The sequence below is a fragment of the Xiphophorus maculatus genome, chromosome 20 (genome assembly GCF_002775205.1).
Source record: "Xiphophorus maculatus strain JP 163 A chromosome 20, X_maculatus-5.0-male, whole genome shotgun sequence".
Classification (NCBI taxonomy): Eukaryota; Metazoa; Chordata; class Actinopteri; order Cyprinodontiformes; family Poeciliidae; genus Xiphophorus; species Xiphophorus maculatus.
The window spans coordinates 23,646,188-23,664,478 of NC_036462.1; the positions used below are offsets into that span (position 1 = coordinate 23,646,188).

General features: G+C 37.1%; 2 protein-coding genes across 5 annotated transcripts in view; both read left to right on the top strand.

Moving 5' to 3' along the window:
* Positions 1–8,030, top strand: part of LOC102217334 (arf-GAP with coiled-coil, ANK repeat and PH domain-containing protein 3-like) — a 60,365-nt gene extending 52,335 nt beyond the window's left edge. For 3 of the 4 annotated variants that reach the window (XM_023324818.1, XM_023324817.1, XM_023324816.1), the window contains exons 24-26: positions 661–722; positions 4,940–4,989; positions 6,156–8,030. In XM_023324818.1, coding sequence (XP_023180586.1) covers positions 661–722; positions 4,940–4,989; positions 6,156–6,224 — 181 coding nt within the window. In that variant the 3' untranslated portion in view covers positions 6,225–8,030. Of the gene's footprint in view, positions 1–660; positions 4,123–4,939; positions 4,990–6,155 lie in introns of those variants that run through there. The other variant, XM_023324819.1, reaches the window with a different exon arrangement.
* A 283-nt stretch (positions 8,031–8,313) lies between these two features.
* Positions 8,314–15,798, top strand: ube2j2 (ubiquitin conjugating enzyme E2 J2). Its single transcript, XM_005797972.3, has 7 exons — positions 8,314–8,458; positions 10,503–10,633; positions 13,121–13,161; positions 13,288–13,390; positions 13,472–13,610; positions 13,701–13,781; positions 13,885–15,798. The coding sequence occupies exons 2-7, from the start codon at positions 10,503–10,505 to the stop codon at positions 14,173–14,175; spliced, it is 786 nt and encodes a 261-aa protein (XP_005798029.2). The 5' UTR covers positions 8,314–8,458; the 3' UTR covers positions 14,176–15,798.
* The last annotated feature ends 2,493 nt before the right edge of the window (positions 15,799–18,291 follow it).

Here is an 18,291-nt window from a genome sequence, read left to right on the forward strand (position 1 = left end):
CACGCCTTGAGCACCAGTGAATGAGTTTCCACCATGGGAGCAAAAAAGATTAATTTAACACTGTGATTGAATTTGCAATAAATTGAGCATCTTTACTGATCAGTTTTAATAGTTTTCTATAAGAATCCTCTACGTAATTAAAAGCACTACTACACAATTACATTAGCAATGGATAGTTAAATATGTTTAAAATCATAAGAACTGATTTTTATCTTAGTAACAATTAGCTTTTCAAGTTTTTTTTCCCCCGCAAATGATTCCTTAAGTCTGTCAGTAACTTTCCATTGATTTGATATTATATTTAACCTTAAACTGCTGTATGAGATATTACCAGAGCTATATACGTAAATCAGTATGTTATATTTTTAGCAGCAGCAGGAATAATTGTTGCTTTTAAATGAAACCAGTTTGATCATTTATTGTACTTTTTGCTTTAGGTTTCCGTGTAATTACAGTGAATCTGTGGTATTTCTCATATAGGCTACACCGTTAAAATCAACTTTCCGCTCAACCCTTCCTGCGTGCTACAACATATATCACCACCAATCATTTCCTCCCTTTGTGTGTCTATTTGCACTTGCTCTTAATCTGTTTTTAACCCATTTATTTCACCCCTTCATCTCTTTCTGCCCCTCTACTCCTCCTCTTTTCCTCCTGCAGGTTGCGACTGGCGCGGATGAACGAGGAGATGCGCGAGGCGGAGGCTCCACTGGGTCAACCAGGTCAATATCCAAGCAGCAGCCCCACTGAGCAGCAGTATAGGAAGTGCATCCAGGAATTCATCTGCCTCAACATAGACGAGAGCTAGTGGTCCATTCCTTAACCGGGAGCATAAACTCTTTTTTTTTCATCCAGACTGAGAGCCGATGGGGTTGAAGTTGCCCCTAGACATTGATCTCAAGTCAACTGTAGATCTAGATCTTACAGGCAACTTCTTGCCAACAGGGTGACTGAGTGGGCGAGACCCCTGATGGAGCTGTCTAACTCTACTGACTATATAGTCACCTTCTCCATTTTCCTGCATCACTGCTAAGTCTCTGCTTGTTACTTCTTGGCACCACTCATGCTGTTGCTGACTACATTACATACACTAAACTAACTTCTGCTTTTTGGCGTTGTACTACCAGGGTTAATCTTCTAAGTTCACCGAACGCTGCGCGCTTTGAGTTGATTTCTGGCCCTCACCTCTTGGGGATCTAGCTGCGTTAATCTTCCACATTCTCTATCTATACAGACCATCTGCGTGACATCCCATTTGCCCATCTCTTCTTTAACAGAAATGTGACTATAATCGTATTTAGAGGACTAGAAACTGTGTACTGTGGCATGAGGTTACAAATGGTATCTGTTCAACTACTAAAAAAAGAAAAATAACAACTGAGAAGCTACATCGGAGGTGCCAGGGTAGTTTACTGTGACAAAAAAAAAAGATACTGAAGAGCTTGTGGAGAAGAGTCCTTGGTCTGCTGTGTAAGATACGATGTGATATGAAGAGTGAGTGAACAGGAGAGCAAGAGTTAAATGTGTTTTTTTTTTATATATATATATATTATTAAAAGAAAAAAAATAAACTGTGCACTTTTCCAATAATAAAGTATTATTATTTTTTGTTTGTTTTACATTGTTCATGTCTAGATTATGTCTATGTGAGTGGGTTTTTTTTTTATTTATCATACCAGAGAACCAGTGCAATTCATCCTGGAATGCAGTTCCTGTCTGCATATATATAATGATTGTCATTTTAATCCCAAAGCTCCGAACTTATGGGAGAAGATAGGGAATAGCCTTAATTTGCAGTTAATAAACTCACTGATATCTCGGACACGATGCTTTTTGCTAAATTGCACAAGCTTTTGAATTGAAATTCTGTTTAACTGAGTAAACTATGAAACTGCAGCCATTAATTTGCTGACTTGTAAAGTACATGAGCCAACAAACCAGAGCAGGAAGCTTACAGTGCACTTGCACAGCGCCATGCAAAAGTAGTTATACTCCTCGACCTCTTTCTTGCGTTGTGACGTTACAACAACGAACATTAAACTACTTAATTGGGATTTTATGTGATAGACCAAAACATCTTGCATGTTTGGAAAGGGAAGGAAAATGTCACATCAAGTGTTTTTTTTTTGTTGTTTTTTGTTACAAATAAAAATATTGAAGATGTGGCATGCAGTTGTATTCAGCTCTAACTCAATACTTTGCAAAACTAACTTTCGCTGCAGTTACATCTTCGGTTTTATGTTGTTGCCAACTTTCCAAAACAGCTCAAACTTAGTCTGTAAACATCAGTTTTCAAGTCTTACTGTAGATTCTCCAATCAGATATGACCTTTGACATGGCCATTCTAACTCATGAATATACGTTTTTCAAACCTCCACATGGTAGCTCTGGCTACATGTTTAAGGAAGATGAACGTCCTCCAGTTTTAACTCTTTACGGCCTGTAACATTTTTTTCTTCCAAGTTCGCCCTGTATTTAGCTCCTTCTATCTTCCCATTGACTCTGACTAGCTTCCATGTCCCTGCTGAAAAAAACGTATGCCCACAGCATGATGCTGCCATCACCATGCAGTAGAATTGGTGCATTTAGGGTGGTTTTTAGTGTTTGGCGCTGTGTGTAGGGGTCTAATTTGGTCTCTATTTTGCACCATCTTCCATATACAGTATGGTGTGTGGGGAAACTGAAGTTAGGGCTTAATTTGGCTAGGGATTCCTTCGTGGCATTTTTCAAGATTTGTAGAGTGGACAAGTTACATCTCAGATTCTGCGACTAGAGCTGTGGAGCTCTTTCAAAGAACAGCTTAGTATTTAGACTAAGCTGGAATAAAGAACTTACTGGTGTATTTACAGCACAAATTAGGTGACTTCTGAAGAAAATAGGTTTCTTGGATTTCATTCAATGGGGCTGAATACAAATGTACCCCACTCTTTTCTGATTTTTATTTGTGAGAAAAAAGTTTCAATCGTTCTTTTCCATCCAATTCCCAGACACATGCCGCCTTGCGTTGGTTTGTCTCAAACAATGGAAGGTTTTAATGTGTATAAATACTGTTGCAAAGCACTGTATCTTCACTTCCATTTCCATTTCACCTTCTTCTGTTTAATACCATGTATTGAAGACGAGTGACTTGAGAGACTGTATATGAAAAGACCTTCAACTTCCTGTAAATACTCATGTATATTAACCTATGTGAGGGGATAACAGAGCACCTTGTGTGGTCAAAGGATCTCTGTGTGTCTGGCTTCCCTTCCAGGTCAGTACTTATGATATTCTATGTATGCTTTTGCCAGAATTACTATTTGGGGGAGCTCAGCATCGTTTGCATTCTAATGCATGATGAACAAATTTTCTTTTGGTAATTTGATGACTTTGTACGGTGCAGTCCTGTGGAATGAGCATGTACCACCGTGAGAGCCCACTGGTCTCTGGTGTCCTTTCTGCACATCTGTGCCATTCCTCCATCCACAGCTTTGAGGCTGTGGCCTCTGTATCTCTGTATCACAGTTGTTTCTTTCTCCATTTTCTACAGCTGTGCTTTTATTTTCCTCTGCCAAAGACTTTTATAAAGGGAACGTGTAGATACAGAGTAGTCCTGCCTTGCTCTGTGAAGCAGCAGAGAGGTAGAAAACACTGTCGGTGTCCCCTGAACGAGGTTCCAGAGAAGTCCTGATAGATGCAATAGTTGAGTGTACTTTGAGTAGAACCAGGCTTAATGGGCGATGTGAACCTACTGTGACCAAACCGTCAAGGGCCGCCGCCGCCTTCAAGGAAGTATTAAATGTTTTATGTATATTTGTGTGTATTTACTTAAGAGTGGTTCAAGGTACTGTCGAAAGGAAATGTACTGTAAATAGTTTGGGTGTGTATTTTATCTTGATGCCAGCTGGCTGCCTCTCAGCATTCTAACACAGAATCTGATTAACTGATGATGTTTTATGTTTGTCTTTGTATTGTGTGTGTAAAAAAAAAAAAGACACATGTCAGACGGAAATCACTTCTAAAGTACTTGGAGGCATTCTTCTGATTCCTTACATTTGAATATTTTAGGAATACTTCTTGTCTTTAGAAGCACTAAGGGGAAAAAAAACAATGCAAATAAACCTGAAATTCCTGAGAAACTAACCCATGCTTCCTGCTTCTTGCTCCCATTGTTGTTTCGCAACATCCTCCCAGCATGACAATTTCATAAATATTGTGGTTGGAATTGCAGTTTATATCTTAGTACTATTTTTTTAGCAATTAAAGGTGTTGGGAGAATGTTTCTTTTTTTTCAATCAGATCTTGCCTGAGTGTGTGTGGCATTGTTTCTTTATTATGGTAAATTGTTTACATCACTTGACTTATTCAAAGAAATAAAATTCCCACTAAACTGTATAAACTCACCCCACAATTGCTGCCAGGAAAATATGCTTTCAAGTATAACAAGTACAAATGAAACTAAGAAAAGGCTATAAAGTATTTTTATTTGGAAAAAAAAAAAGTTGAACCCGAAAAACTAAAGATGAATGTCAAGTTTTAATCCGAACTCTGAAAATACAACAAATTGATTTAAACTAGAAAGAAATGTGGCTAAAGTTTACTCCAGTTTAAATAAAATAAGATTTTTTTTGTTGTTGTTGTTGCTTGGTGGATTTTATGTTTGTTTGAAACTGAAAGAAACTTGAGCATCACTTAGTACGTTTTAATTTATTGTTTGTTTCTCACATTTGAAGACCAAATCTCAACACTCCGATTCTAATTTTATTTTTTTCAGTTTAAAATGTTCTTAATTTCCTTTAGTTGTCTACGGTAATACTTTTAGGCTTTATTTAGCGCCATGCACATAACTGAAAAATATATCTCACGAATGACTAATTTTTCATCTTACACCAAAAGTGTAACACTTGTCCATGTGTGGAAATAACCCATGACTGACATGTCATTGCTTCTGTTGCCACAGGGGTTTCCACAGGCAGCAGGAAAGATAAACACAAGGATGTTCGGGATAGAGTGAGTGAAGCAACCTGGGCCGTCTGAGTGGGATCTTTCTTTCTGATCTGGTGATTGGGGGGTGATTCTTCAGATCCCTTGGTTTGCAGCTCCTTTACCTGGCCATTTCTTTATGGAGAGTCTTTGCAAATCCATTCATGTTCTGCAGACTTTTTCACATTTTGTCAGATTACATCCACAAATATTGGTAGGTTATTTTAGATGGGCATTGGCTTCTTTTGCAGCATTTAAACAGTTGTCCTTCCACAATTACTATTTTTTTTAAGCAAAATTAATCTTCTGACCAACTCTGATCAACTTCCCATTAACTGTCAAAGAATTGGATCCCTGCAGCATGATGGTGCTACTACCATGTTTCATGGATGAAATATGGGCTCATCTGGACTTTCTTTCAACAAAATTTTTCTTCTTCTATTACTTACACAAAAAGGACTCTTTTTATTTATTTTTTGAAGGGGACTGATTGCACAGTTATTTACGGGAAGCACTTGCTCCTCTGAGTCATTCCCACGTTTGGATTTTTTTTTCTGTGTAAAAAACATCAAAGTGGCCTTTTACTTACACTTTACAAATATATACCACTTTAATTTAAAAAATGTAAGTTTGTTGTTGAAATGTGACAAGATGTGAAAAAAGCAGCATGAATTTTGCATTGCACTTTATAAGGCTAGTCAGTGCACCCTGTCAGACCTTTACTTGGAATCACAGAGAGAAATCTTTATCGTTAACAAGCTAAAGTAGATCAGAATGTTCCAGCATTAAACTGAAATATTATGTCATTCACCCATAAAATGTGAAATATGCTGCCTACTGTGAAATCACGTCTGATTTTAGGTCTAACTCAATCAGAATGGCACAAACATTTAGGTCATGGTAAGTAAGAAAGAGCAGAATGAGAACTTCTCATGTGAAATTAATTGAACTGTTAATAAAAGACGTATGGGAGTGACTAACTGCACATTTCTCTGTAGCTCTACATTTGCTAAAACATGAAACTTGTATGTAAGATGGAAGGCAAACTTCATTTCATTATGCTCCGTGGGTTTTTCTCTTTAGGTGGTCGTAAAGGTTTTTGGGGATTTCCTCCTGAATTCTGAAAAGAGGTTCTGAAAAAAATGTGTTTAGGTCTCCATGGTGTCGCATTGATTTCAATATTCCTTTTCCAGGTGACATCTCCAGTGCTGATGTCTTTCGCGAGTTTTCTGTCCTCGCGTCTCTCCAGCCCGAGAAGCTGAGGAGAAGAAGCATACAATTCAGCCTTTATCAGAAGCTACAGTGACCGACAGACCACCGCTTCATTGCCCATTCTTTAGTCAATATGTGTTATAATAAAAGCAGTTGTACTGCATGTTTCATATTACTTAAATTGCTTGAAAGGCTTAACCTTCATTACTTGACTCCTGCTTTTCTAGTAAGATACCTCATCTTAAAGGACTCAGGAGGCAATAAATCTAGCTTCTGCACAGTACTCTGCACTCTCAGTATATGGAATTGCATCTCTAATCTTTGGCATATCACTTCCTATATTAATTTATTTATTTTTTCCTTTCTTTTGTAGCACACTAATGAAATGGGTGTGGATTTTTTTTTCTTTTGTTGTCAGCAATGAGTTAAGCTGGTGCTCAAACGTGATGAGAAATGACTGTTGTCTCGTACTTTAAAGAAAAAACAATGGTGAAGGAAGCCATGATTCAGCTTTGCATTTTTTCTCGATGAGATTAAGTTTGGGTGTTGGTCATGCCAAAGTCTCAAGTTTATACCAATGAATTGGAATAATAATAAAAAGTTTATTTATTTCAGTAATTCAAAAATGGTGATGATTATGATGATGATGGCTTACAGATAAAGAGAACCCAAAATTCAGTTTCTCTGTTGATTAGAATAAAATCATAAAATGAACAAAAAGCTGTTTAAGTGTGAGTCAACTGAAAAGTTTGTCTATATCAGCTTGTGTCTCTGCTGATGCCAGGTTGCTTTAATAATGGCCTTCAAACTATCTCCATTGTTGGGTCTGGTGTTTCTCATCTTCCTCTCAGCAAGTCTTTATCAACTCTCTCTGGTCTTTTAGTACATTTACCAATGTAGGTAGATGTCCATTCCTCCTGGAAAATTAAAACATCTCCGAAGCATGAAGTGCTCTTAAATTTCCTGATTTGTTGGCTGCATTGATTACACTTAGCATTCCTTTAATATGCTCTAAATAGGAGTAAATCCTGCAAGTCAGTTACTCAATACAATTTGCTTTATTTGATTGGATAGAAAACTTTTTTAACCAATTAGAATTACAAACTGAACATAACTGGATTGTTGACTTTATTTATCTCTCCAACTCTCTCGTTTTCTTTCTATCTCAAACTGTTAAATTGAACCCCCACATCTTCAGTAATGATATTTTGTGTAAGATGTAAATACTGTGAATATAAACCACAAGTGCCTCAAAAATAATAATAAAAGATAGATTTTTAATTATTTAATATTCTAATTTTCCCTTTAAAAGGAACGCAATAGTTTAGCTGTAAGCTTTGTTAGTCAAAATGTGAAATATGAAATAAACATAAATATAAATAAGTATGCAATAGATTTTTATAATATATACATTTTGTTTTTGAATGTAATTATGAAAAAATGAGTTCTCCACAAAACACTCTAATTTATTGAAATATATGTACTGTACCTGTAGCCTAGTTTACACATATCTATTAAACTGGTGTTATTTTGGGTGTTTCGACAACTACATTGATAATAGCTTATTTGATATAAAATGTCAGCTCAACTTGGATATAAAGTGACCGTTATAAAAAAAATATTAGAAAACTGAGCTTGCAGCCGTTTAAACTTTTTTGTTTTATTTTTTTCACATTTTGGATCTTCTCTTTATCCCAGTCATAACCGGAATTTAACCATTAATCATCTTCTTTTGTTGGTGTCTGAAAATAAAAGAAGGCTTAAAGAACATTCGGAAATGGTTTTGCTGGAATATTCATACTCTGTGATGAGTATGCATCTCAGGGTAGAAATTAAATAAAATAAAGAAGCAAATTTCAAGGTTTGTGTGAATATTTTGTTCAGTCTGTTTAAATTTGGTAAATGAAGAACCTTCATAAAAGTGTTGTCTACAAGGCCTGTCAGCTGTTTGATGAGGTAAACAATGTTGAAATCAGACAAGTTGCAGTTCTTAATGGCAACTCCCTAAAATAAATAGGAGTTTTTATTTGCCAACCACATTTTGTACGCCTTTAAAAAGGATTAAATGACGGGTTTATTCCACATCAGCTGGTGACACTAAAGAACCTCTCAACGAGCTGCCCATGAAGAAAGAAACCGGAAGTGCAACTGTTCTCGCTGGTGACGTTAGCTGAAGCTACGTTGGTGTCATCGTCTTCTCGGTGTGGAGGCTTGACAACAAAAACAGCAGTCTTAATTTCGTGCCCAGCCACGAACAAATATTCTCATTGGAGTCCCTGAAGAGGTATGTCGACATTACACACCCACCGGTAGGGAAAGAAATGAGAGACGTTGAGGCAGGTCACCTGTGTGGGAGCTGTTCATGACAGCTGGTGGCTAAAGCTAGGTAGCAACGGCCTTCGTTAGCCGTTAGCGCTGCGCTACTGGAAGCAGCTTTTTTAACGGCTGTACTTGCTAGCTGGAGGCTGGTGCCGGGAGAAGTTCACCAGCTGCAACAGACAGGATATAGTGTGATTTCACGAGTTGTCAAAAGAAAAAAAAGAATTGGAGTATATTTCTGTAGTTTGTAAATGAAATGTCTTACAGTTCGTGATTAAACAGCTGCTCCACATTGATCTGGCTAACTTATCGATCTGTCGGTGTTTTAACATTAACTTAGCACGTCAACTAGCGGATTAGCACTAGCTAAGTAAGTTGAGCTAAGAAGGTGTTGTTTATCAGGAAATGTTCTCGTCATACTTTACACACCTTTTCAGTCCACGTATGACTCATTATTAGTTTGCTGTTCGGCCACTATAATAGGTCAATGGATAGGAGGACACGCTACTCATTTTCACTTGAACGGCCAATAGGTGAGCGGTTGGAAAGTACATTTCGAATGTAGTCATGTGATGGCATAGCAATACTTAGTTTCATATTTGCTTTGTGGGATGGAAACCTGTTATGAAATTGCATAATAAGTTATAGTTGCTCTTACGGTTATCATTAATGACATTGTCCAGCAATCTAAAATCTGCTATCTTCCAGTCCAATGTTTTTTTTTTTATTTCAAGATCTCAGTAACTACGTTAATGGAAAACAAAAGGTCACAATGCTTTACAAACAAAACTGCACAATATTAAAATTTTGCCTGCAGTGTCGATTTTTGCAATAAAACAAGTACTGCCTCCATGCTAATGATATTCAGCATTCCCAAATTTATATAGTTGAAATTCAACGTCTGTTTTCAATATTCAGCAGTAACATTGCAATGACTGTTTTCAATATTCAGCAGTAACATTGCAATGACTGTTTTCAATATTTTGTGGCCCTAAAATGTCAAAATGAAATACAGTTGTTCCAGCTTTTTCAGATATCTTCAGAGTACAAGTATATTTGTTTTGAAATTGATTTTAATTTGTTACATACGAATTAAAATTGCATACACAATTCACTTTTTGATGCTGTCCTTGAACTAGTAATGGACCAGTCACTGCCACCATTGTTCTCAGCGAAGTACATTTGGCCAGCTTTGACCCCGCTACCTGTGGAAAAAGTAATTATCAAATAATTATCAAGCCCTGTTAATGTGAAAATCACAGTTTAATATCTTACGCAGAATGTGAGGGTTTACATAATCATACTAATATGCATCACCAAATTATATACTTTAATTGTAAGAATTATCTCTGCTCTGTTAAAGTGAAATGTACTTATATCTGCAGAGTGTAATGGTAACTTTAAGAGGTAGTGAAAGTCTAAGCCTCTCCCATTCACATGACTGAACTTCGTTCAACTGCTGATGACATCACAGATCGTTTTGACTGGGATGTTGTGGTTTGTTTTTGCTGTAATAATGTTTTCCACTCAGATGGCACACACTACAGTGAATTCCACTCCTTTTAGAATAAACGACTTGATTACCTGTCTCAGTGTATCGTGTTATACAACATATAATCTCTGTGCTGGACTCAGATCCATCTGTCCATGCAGCTATTTCAGGAATGTAGTTCGGACAAGTTTTCACTCAATAAATGATCTGGAAGACATTTGCAACCATTTTAGTTTTTTTGTTTTTTAGGTGTGCTTAAAATAAACAAGGACTTTGGTTTTCTGCTTATTTCTGTTTTTATTATGACGCTAATGTTGGTTTTATCTGGTCTCTGATTTAACATTGTTATTCATCTTATAGTTTTATTTTTATATGGTAAATAAAAAAAGCTATCAAAAGTTTTGTTACTTAAACACAGAAAAGTGTTTGAATTTTATTGTTAAGCTAATTTGCACATTAGTGAGAGTAAGATGAAATTTCATTCTCAGCTTAGTCTTTGTTTTCTTCCTGATCTCAGATGAACAACACCGGGAATAAGAGAGCTCCAACGACAGCCACACAGCGACTTAAGCAGGATTACCTCAGGATAAAGAAAGACCCAGTGCCTTACATCTGTGCAGAACCTCTCCCCTCCAACATCTTAGAATGGTGAGATTTCCATCCACAGTGCTGACCAGCACTGGGCTGAAAGAGCAGAAGGCTGCAAAAGATGTTTTCCTTTTTTTTTTTACCATATTTCTTAAGAAGTTGTTGGGGAACGAATGTATTTATAAACAGATTTGCACATGCTACAATTTACTTGAGATCAACAGTTCTCTCCAGTCAGCTGGTTGTCATTATTAGCACAACTAATATAAGCCTGTTTAAAGCTCTGATGAAATGGATTCTGTGCTGTGGTCTGGCAGCGTGGGTCATGTTGTCACTGTAACGGGTTTGTTTCCTTGACTTTATTATCACAAATTTGTAGGAAGTGTTTACTACATATTTTGTGTCTAGATCACTGGTCAGCAGCCTTTACACACCAAACAGCCATTTTTGTGCTTTTTTTCAGCTTCCAGTTAGAGAGTGTAGTACCCTCAAACTTGGATAACCTTTTCTCAAGATTTATTAATAGCCACTGTTAAAATGTGAAATTAAAGAATGATAGTAATAATTTTTTTTTTACGGTTTTCAAAATAAAGAAAACTACCAAAGATTTTACCTTGATGGGGAAAATGCAGTTACTAGTATTCTTGTTTGTTTTTAAATTACTTTGTAGTAATTTAAATGTACAAACTTATATTAGTTTTGGTAAAAGTAGTCAAGGGCATGAAGAGCCTCGTTCTGAATTGGACCATCAGGATGTAAATGCCACATCTAGATCGACTCTTATATTTACACACAGCCCCTTGACTTTTTCTCCCAAAACTTCAACCACAAGTAGCAACTTGTGATTGGCTGTAATTCCGGACGTTGGCAGAAAACTAAACACATGCTGTAATTGTCACGTGACAATTCGTGTTGTCATGCGACAACAGGAATTGGCGCACACATTCCTGTTGGTATTGAGGTATTTTATTTGCTTTCTGTTGCGGAGAGCGATTGCTGAGAATGGGGAATTCCAGTGTTGGTAACAGATCAGTATTTGGTTTTGTTCTCTCTCATGCTTTTGTTAACAGATTATTAGTGACAAATAGGATGTGACAACATGTTAATCCTACTTAATATGTGTCACTGTTATTTGCACCTTTCTGGTTCCCTGTTAGAATATAGGTCAAACAACAAGCTAAGTGATTCAGGGAGAATATTTCTCAACAAAACCTCACTGGTAAGGTTGTTGCACGTGATTGTATGTCAGATTTGATATATTGTCTAGTTGGTACTATTGGGAGTCATACAAGAGTTATACCTAGGTCAAGGATTCACCAGCAGCAATTTAAGGTTTTAGATAAAAATTTAAGTAGGAATAAAAACTGAAAAAATGTTAATGTTTTATGTTTTTCTAGCTTTCTCATATTAAAATGTATTTGTCCTGTTAATCTCTTAATTTTTTTAAAAATTAAAATATTATTTATTGTCACACACATCCACTTTTTTAATAAACATGTAATTTGCAGTATTTGTCAAATCTAGTTCTTGGAAATGAAAGAAATTATAGTGTCGTGTTTAAAAACCCAAAATCGGCTTTTAAAAAGACATGAGTTCAACTCTGACAGCCCTGACTTTTGTCCTGGTACGTGAATTGTTGTTTCAAATAAACCAACAACTGAGCACTTTTCTTTTTTTTTTTTTTTTTTTTATCTATGTAACGTGACAGTGGTATGTCAACAGCCTGATTTCCATGGAACAGCAATGTGCTGTCCAGACTGAAAAGGACCAGTTGGCAAGAAACCAGGAAAGAGCTGCTGTTGAGATTTTATAGTCTTTTTCCTTGCAGTAAAATGTTCACACGTGTCCACAGCGTTTGAACAATGAATTTCTCTGTTCATCTTTGCTGACCTTTCCTTGCTCGTACAGCGTCAGCTTTACAGTTCAGTTTAAATGAAATCCTTTTATCATTTAAAAAATGTTTTTTTTCTTTACAAATATTTTTAAACTATATGAAGCTCTTTTGCTGTGTTGCAGAATCACAACCTAATTGAATTTTATTTAATAGAAATTAAGGTGCAAACACATCGCACCATGTGCAATTGAGTGAATTGCGTTACTGAAATTGAACTTTTAAGAAATATTTATTGAATATGACAATCTCAGCATTTCAATTCAGTAAAAGAACCTTGTAAATTATAGAGCCACACGGAGGGATATAGTTCAAGCTATTATTTGTTCATTTAGATTATTATGCCTTATGATACTGAAAAAACAAAATTATTTTTTTCAGAAGATTTGAATGTTACATAAGACTATTGAAGTATTTTTATTTGAGAGGTTGTGTTGGTATTCTGGCTCTTAACTTTTTATAAGTAGTACAGAGGGCAGAATTCCTCTCATAGAGGGATAAAGACTTTTAATCAATACTTCTAAATGAAGGATCAAAAATGAGATTATTTTTTAAAGAAACACTTTGGAAAGTTGGTTCTGTTTCCAGGCCATAAATCTGAAGCTTACAGAAATCTGGAATAGTTTGATTAACGAAAGTCTTTTATTTCCCCTCAGGCATTATGTAGTCAGAGGTCCTGAGAAAACTCCATATGAAGGTAATGTATCCTTACAAAACCTCTGTACTGAGAAAAATTGTCATGTGATGTTTGTTCACCTCAGCCTGATTTGTTGTTTCTGCAGCACCTATTGTGTAACCTTATCTTTTCTTTTGTCTTTCATAGGAGGATATTACCACGGAAAACTCATATTTCCTCGTGAATTTCCTTTTAAACCTCCAAGTATTTATATGATAACGCCAAACGGAAGGTTCAAGTGCAACACAAGGTAAAAAACAAAAAAGATTGAAAATCAGTCTGGATATAGCTGCTGAAGATTATTTTGCTAAATGTTTGTGTTTTTGCACAGGTTATGTTTGTCCATCACAGACTTCCATCCTGATACGTGGAACCCTGCGTGGTCTGTCAGCACAATTCTGACGGGTTTGCTCAGTTTTATGGTGGAAAAAGGACCAACACTCGGCAGCATTGAGACGTCTGACTACACGGTGAGCAGAACTATCTGGAATGACAATAAAACTGTAGATCGACTTCATTGAACCAGATATCTGACGTCTTTTGTTGCTTTTTTTTTCTAGAAAAGACAGCTCTCTGCCCAAAGCCTGGCTTTTAACCTCAAAGACAAAGTGTTCTGCGAGCTGTTTCCTGATGTGGTAGAAGTAAGTATGAGGAGATTTCTTACAGATTTGCTCTTTCTCCTTTTTGTTTAAAAAATAAAAATCTTACGTCTTCTCTCCAACGATTTCTCCTTTTCTCCTCTAGGAGATTAAGCAGAAACAGAAGGTCCAAGAAGAGTTAAGCGCGCGCACACAGCCTCTCCCCTTACCAGATGTGGTGCCTGATGGAGACCCTCAGCAAGCTCATTACGGCCTCCCGGTCCTGAATGGAGGGCCAGTCCCTGTGGGGGACGCCAACCCCGCCCCTGGCCTGCAACAGGGAAATCGCAACCATGGACTCTTAGGAGGAGCTTTAGCCAACCTGTTTGTGATTGTAGGCTTCGCTGCATTCGCTTATACAGTCAAATACGTTCTGAGGAGCATAGCTCAGGAGTGAAAGGAGGCGTCCGCCCTTCTCCAAATGACTCCAAACTTTATACAGTCAATGCGTGGAGGAGAGACGCTCAGTCCTGAGTTCTAATCGCTCCACAGCAACTTCTGCCACCATGGACCTCACCAGAAACAAACTCAAAGCCCCTTCCCACTCTCCACCCCATCCAGAATGGCTGGACTGAAGGAACTGGGAAGTGGATGGGGTTGGAGCAGTTTTTATTAAAACGGTTGTAGTCCACTTTGTGCTTCAGTGGTTTAATAGAGTTCCTGGGAACAATCTTGGCTCATGGGTTGTGACAAAAAAAATCCATCTTAGCAATTCCCACCGTCTTTAAAATAAGAAGTGATTTTGTCCTAAATAACATGGCCTGTCTGGGGGAGAAAAAAAAAGATGATTCTCCTGAACTTAAAAGCATCTAAGTATCATATTTAATCGGGTGAAGCATCAATGCTTTTATGTTCCACAGAAAAGGAGCTGCCTCGGCCTGACATGCATTTCCTGCTCAGGCGCCCCACAAGGCATAATTTAATGCTTAAACTTGCCTCTAAGTTTATAGGTTTACATTGAGCAGGTTTCATTTTGCTTTCCATACATGAAAAGACGAGTTTGACATCATCACACCTCACATGCCAGCTCACCTCTCTGTGGGGCGTGTACTAAAGGAAGTCATTTCCAAAGAACCTGGCCTATTTTTAACAGCCGATGTAATCCTGAAACCTCGCACGGGTTTGGATTATCACATTACTGTCAGTTTGCTTTTTTTTTTGTTTTTGCTAAAATTGTTTTCTTACCAAAAGTTTATGCTAAAAATCCATCCCATTGGCTTTGTCAGGTCGCTCCTTCAGTGTTCAGAACAGAGACTTTTATCTTTGGGTTTAACAAGAAAACAGTCTTTTAATAAATGTGCATCTCTCCGTGAACGGCACAGATTGGGTTTGATGCCCTGATATGAAAATGCCAGTAAGAGTTTCCCAGTCAACCCATGAGCCACAAGTGTAAGGTACACATTGGAGACTTTCTTTTTTTTTTTTTTTTTTTAAATCGCTTTAGCTGACCAGTATAGCGCCAGTCTATCCAGGTCCAAATAAGGAACCAACATTTTTATTTGTTAATCAAAATTTTCTTTGATTAAAGATATAAATTTCCTCCCTACCCTTTTTTTTTGTTTTCTTATTTATAGAAACTGCCAGCTGATTGTGTTTTGTGAAACACACAGTGCAAACACGGGCAAAGACGCTGCCTCTCATTATTTGCTGATGATTAACTCCTGAATTTAGAATAAATGGTTCTACTGCGTATCTGATGCTTCAGCGGTAAACGGATGATTCTCTTTTTCTCTGCACCTTCACAAACAAAGAGCGGGGAGACTGATGATGGGAGTGCATTTGTGTAGTGATACAGCAAATGGCCATATTTCCATGCTTCAGTTAACCTTGTGTGACCTTGTATGGTTTCATAGTAAAGGCTAATAAATACCCTGCTTGTTGGGGCGTTTAATAAATCTCCCTTTGAATCTGCTTTTGTCACAAACTATATCTGTCAGTGTTTAGCAAATAGTTGCAGGTTAGAAAACAAATGAAGGTCTCTGCTTTCTTTTTCTACAAATAAAAGTATTTGATAAGCCCATAAACTCGTGTCAAAAAAGCTTCTTTTGTTATCTTGGGCAAACTTCCTATTCCGCAGAAGGAAGGCAATTCTTATCTGGAAACTGCCTTGTAAAACTTTCTCACCTGAATTGACTTGAGAAGTGAAGCTACAAGATTCCACACAAAAAAGTGAAACATTACATCCATACAGCCGAGTGAAAATAAAGTTGAATAAAATTATTTGCTTAAGACTCACCAGGGGGGAACAGTGAGAAGCTTTGGATCAGAGATCACTGTGTTAGAATGGCTCAGTAAAAACACAGTGCTTAATTCGATTGAGAAAATGTGCCAAGAATTGAAAATATCCTATAAAGAATTATGGGCAAAGTTTTGCTTCTCGGTGTGGAGTGGAAGGAAGCGGAAGGTGATTCAACATGAGAGAGATGACTAAACCCCTCACCCTCTTTTCGATGAAAAATGTGAACCTCTTCTTTTTACGTTGAGTCTGAAACAGAAACTAAGAGACTCGACAGCTTGATGCTTCACGTACCTCCGTTTTGATCGTGGGGCTAAATGCTGTTGTTTTTCAACTGAAGCACACAAGTTTACAGCCAGAGCAAAATGAATGTTTCTAACCAAGAGTTTCAAATTGAACTGCTTTTTGACTGTAGTCTTTATACCCTTGCATCTCATTTTTCTTCAGCAATCAATTACTGGAATACATTTATTTTTTTCCCTATTTATACACATTTTCAGGTAAGATAAGATAAGATAAATCTTTATTGACATTGTCACAAGGACAACGAAATTTAAAAGGTGCCATCAGTCAGTGCATATGCTTAAAAACAACTGTCTCACAATTCACACACCTCAGTGTATAAAAATGTATAAATGCACCTCAATCATTCCTGAAATTCACCTGGCGAAGCTCCATCCTGACTGGCTGTACCTGACATTTTCTGAGTAAGTAAACTCTGACTCATTTTGTTCTGTGGAAAATAAGTGTGTTAAAATAATCTTTCATTAAAATTCTACAATTACCCTGCTATGACAAGATAGAGAAATGTTTGTGAGAGTTTTATTTCTGCAGAACTCAACCAATCATGTATAATAAAGCAGACAGATTAAAGCCACTCCTTAAATCTGGGGTTATGTAACTTTTACAAAAAGGAAAAAAAAATGTTTTTGCATATTTGTTAACACTGACCATGATGTGACAGGGTACTATAGATAATCTGTGAAAAATATCAAGCTTCTACACCTCTTCCCAATGCTACCAGGAAGGTCTTAGCGCTGTCAATCATCTTGTGTACACGCTGCTAAATGTGCTAGTGGCGTAGAAATCACTTAATGCTCTCATTGGTGGCCGTGCTAACTAGCCGTAGCGTTCATGGCTGCTTCACCTCCATTGCGGTGAAGCAGCTGAAGCGTAGCAGAGATCAAGCGGGGAGGCTGCGAGGTGAACAAGCATGATTGACACCGCTAAGACCCTCCTCCTGGCACTGATTGGTTGTTTTTGACCAAGCTGCGTATTTCTGTAGCTATTACAATTTTGGAATAGCAAATTACTTCATTGTCTACAACTCAACCACCATCATCATCACTTATAAAATAGGCCTCAAGACATAGTTGGAACCTATTTTAAATCAAATTAAAGCCTGAGAACCTGGAGATTTTTGAATAAATAAATAGAAAATACATTCTTTTGTACAGCAAAAACTTTACAAAGCTCACGAGAAGGGAACTAAGGAGCATGTGTGATTTATTGCATGAAAAGTCTGATGGCAGAGGGAATGAGAATGATTCTGGAAGCGTTCAGGTTTTACACTGCGGATGCCGCCGCCTGAGTTCACACACAAGGTAGAAGGAGTTAGAGCGTAAGACTGCTGGGTTTCAGAATCCAAACGGAATAGAATAGAACAGAATCTATTGTTTCCCAGTGACTGGAAACTGGAACCACACAGAGACAAAGATTACAACAAAAAAAAACCCCAGAAAGACAGTAAGGTACGGTAAATGTAAAAAAAAAAAGCGAGTCAAAAGGAGTAAATCCTGAACATTTTGTCAAAGCAAATAGTTCTTTAACTTAAAAAAATATGTCGTTTTTTAACCATAAAATCTCTCCTTTCAAATACGTTGCCAGTTAATTTGTGACAATCAGAGTAATTAATTCTGTTTCACAGGAACCAGCAGCAGGAGGACCGTGTTGGCAGAAACAAGTTAACTCCAATTAATTGCTGTTGCTCAACGCAATTTTAGCTACGCAGCTTTTCTCAAATGCTCTAAATGACTCAGACTGCAGTGGAAAGCCGTCACATGTAATGGAAGATATTCTGGATGTAAACGAACAGGAAGCTCTCAGGGATTTTCATGATGACGCCTCTAACTCAGACCCGAAAGACAAAAACTATCAAACCATGAAAAATGTAATCAACAGACAAAATTTCACATCATGCCAGACTGGATCCTTTTTAAATCATAAGGTTTTTCTTTTTTTATTTTTTTTTATTTATTTTAAAAAAACCCAAGTGAA

Coding starts and splice junctions, on each gene's coding strand:
- ube2j2 (XM_005797972.3), top strand. CDS start 10,503: ATGAACAACACCGGGAATAAGAGAGCTCCAACGACAGCCACACAGCGA. Junction 10,634..13,120: donor CCCTCCAACATCTTAGAATG/GTGAGATTTCCA, acceptor ATTTCCCCTCAG/GCATTATGTAGTCAGAGGTC. Junction 13,782..13,884: donor TGTTTCCTGATGTGGTAGAA/GTAAGTATGAGG, acceptor TTTCTCCTCTAG/GAGATTAAGCAGAAACAGAA.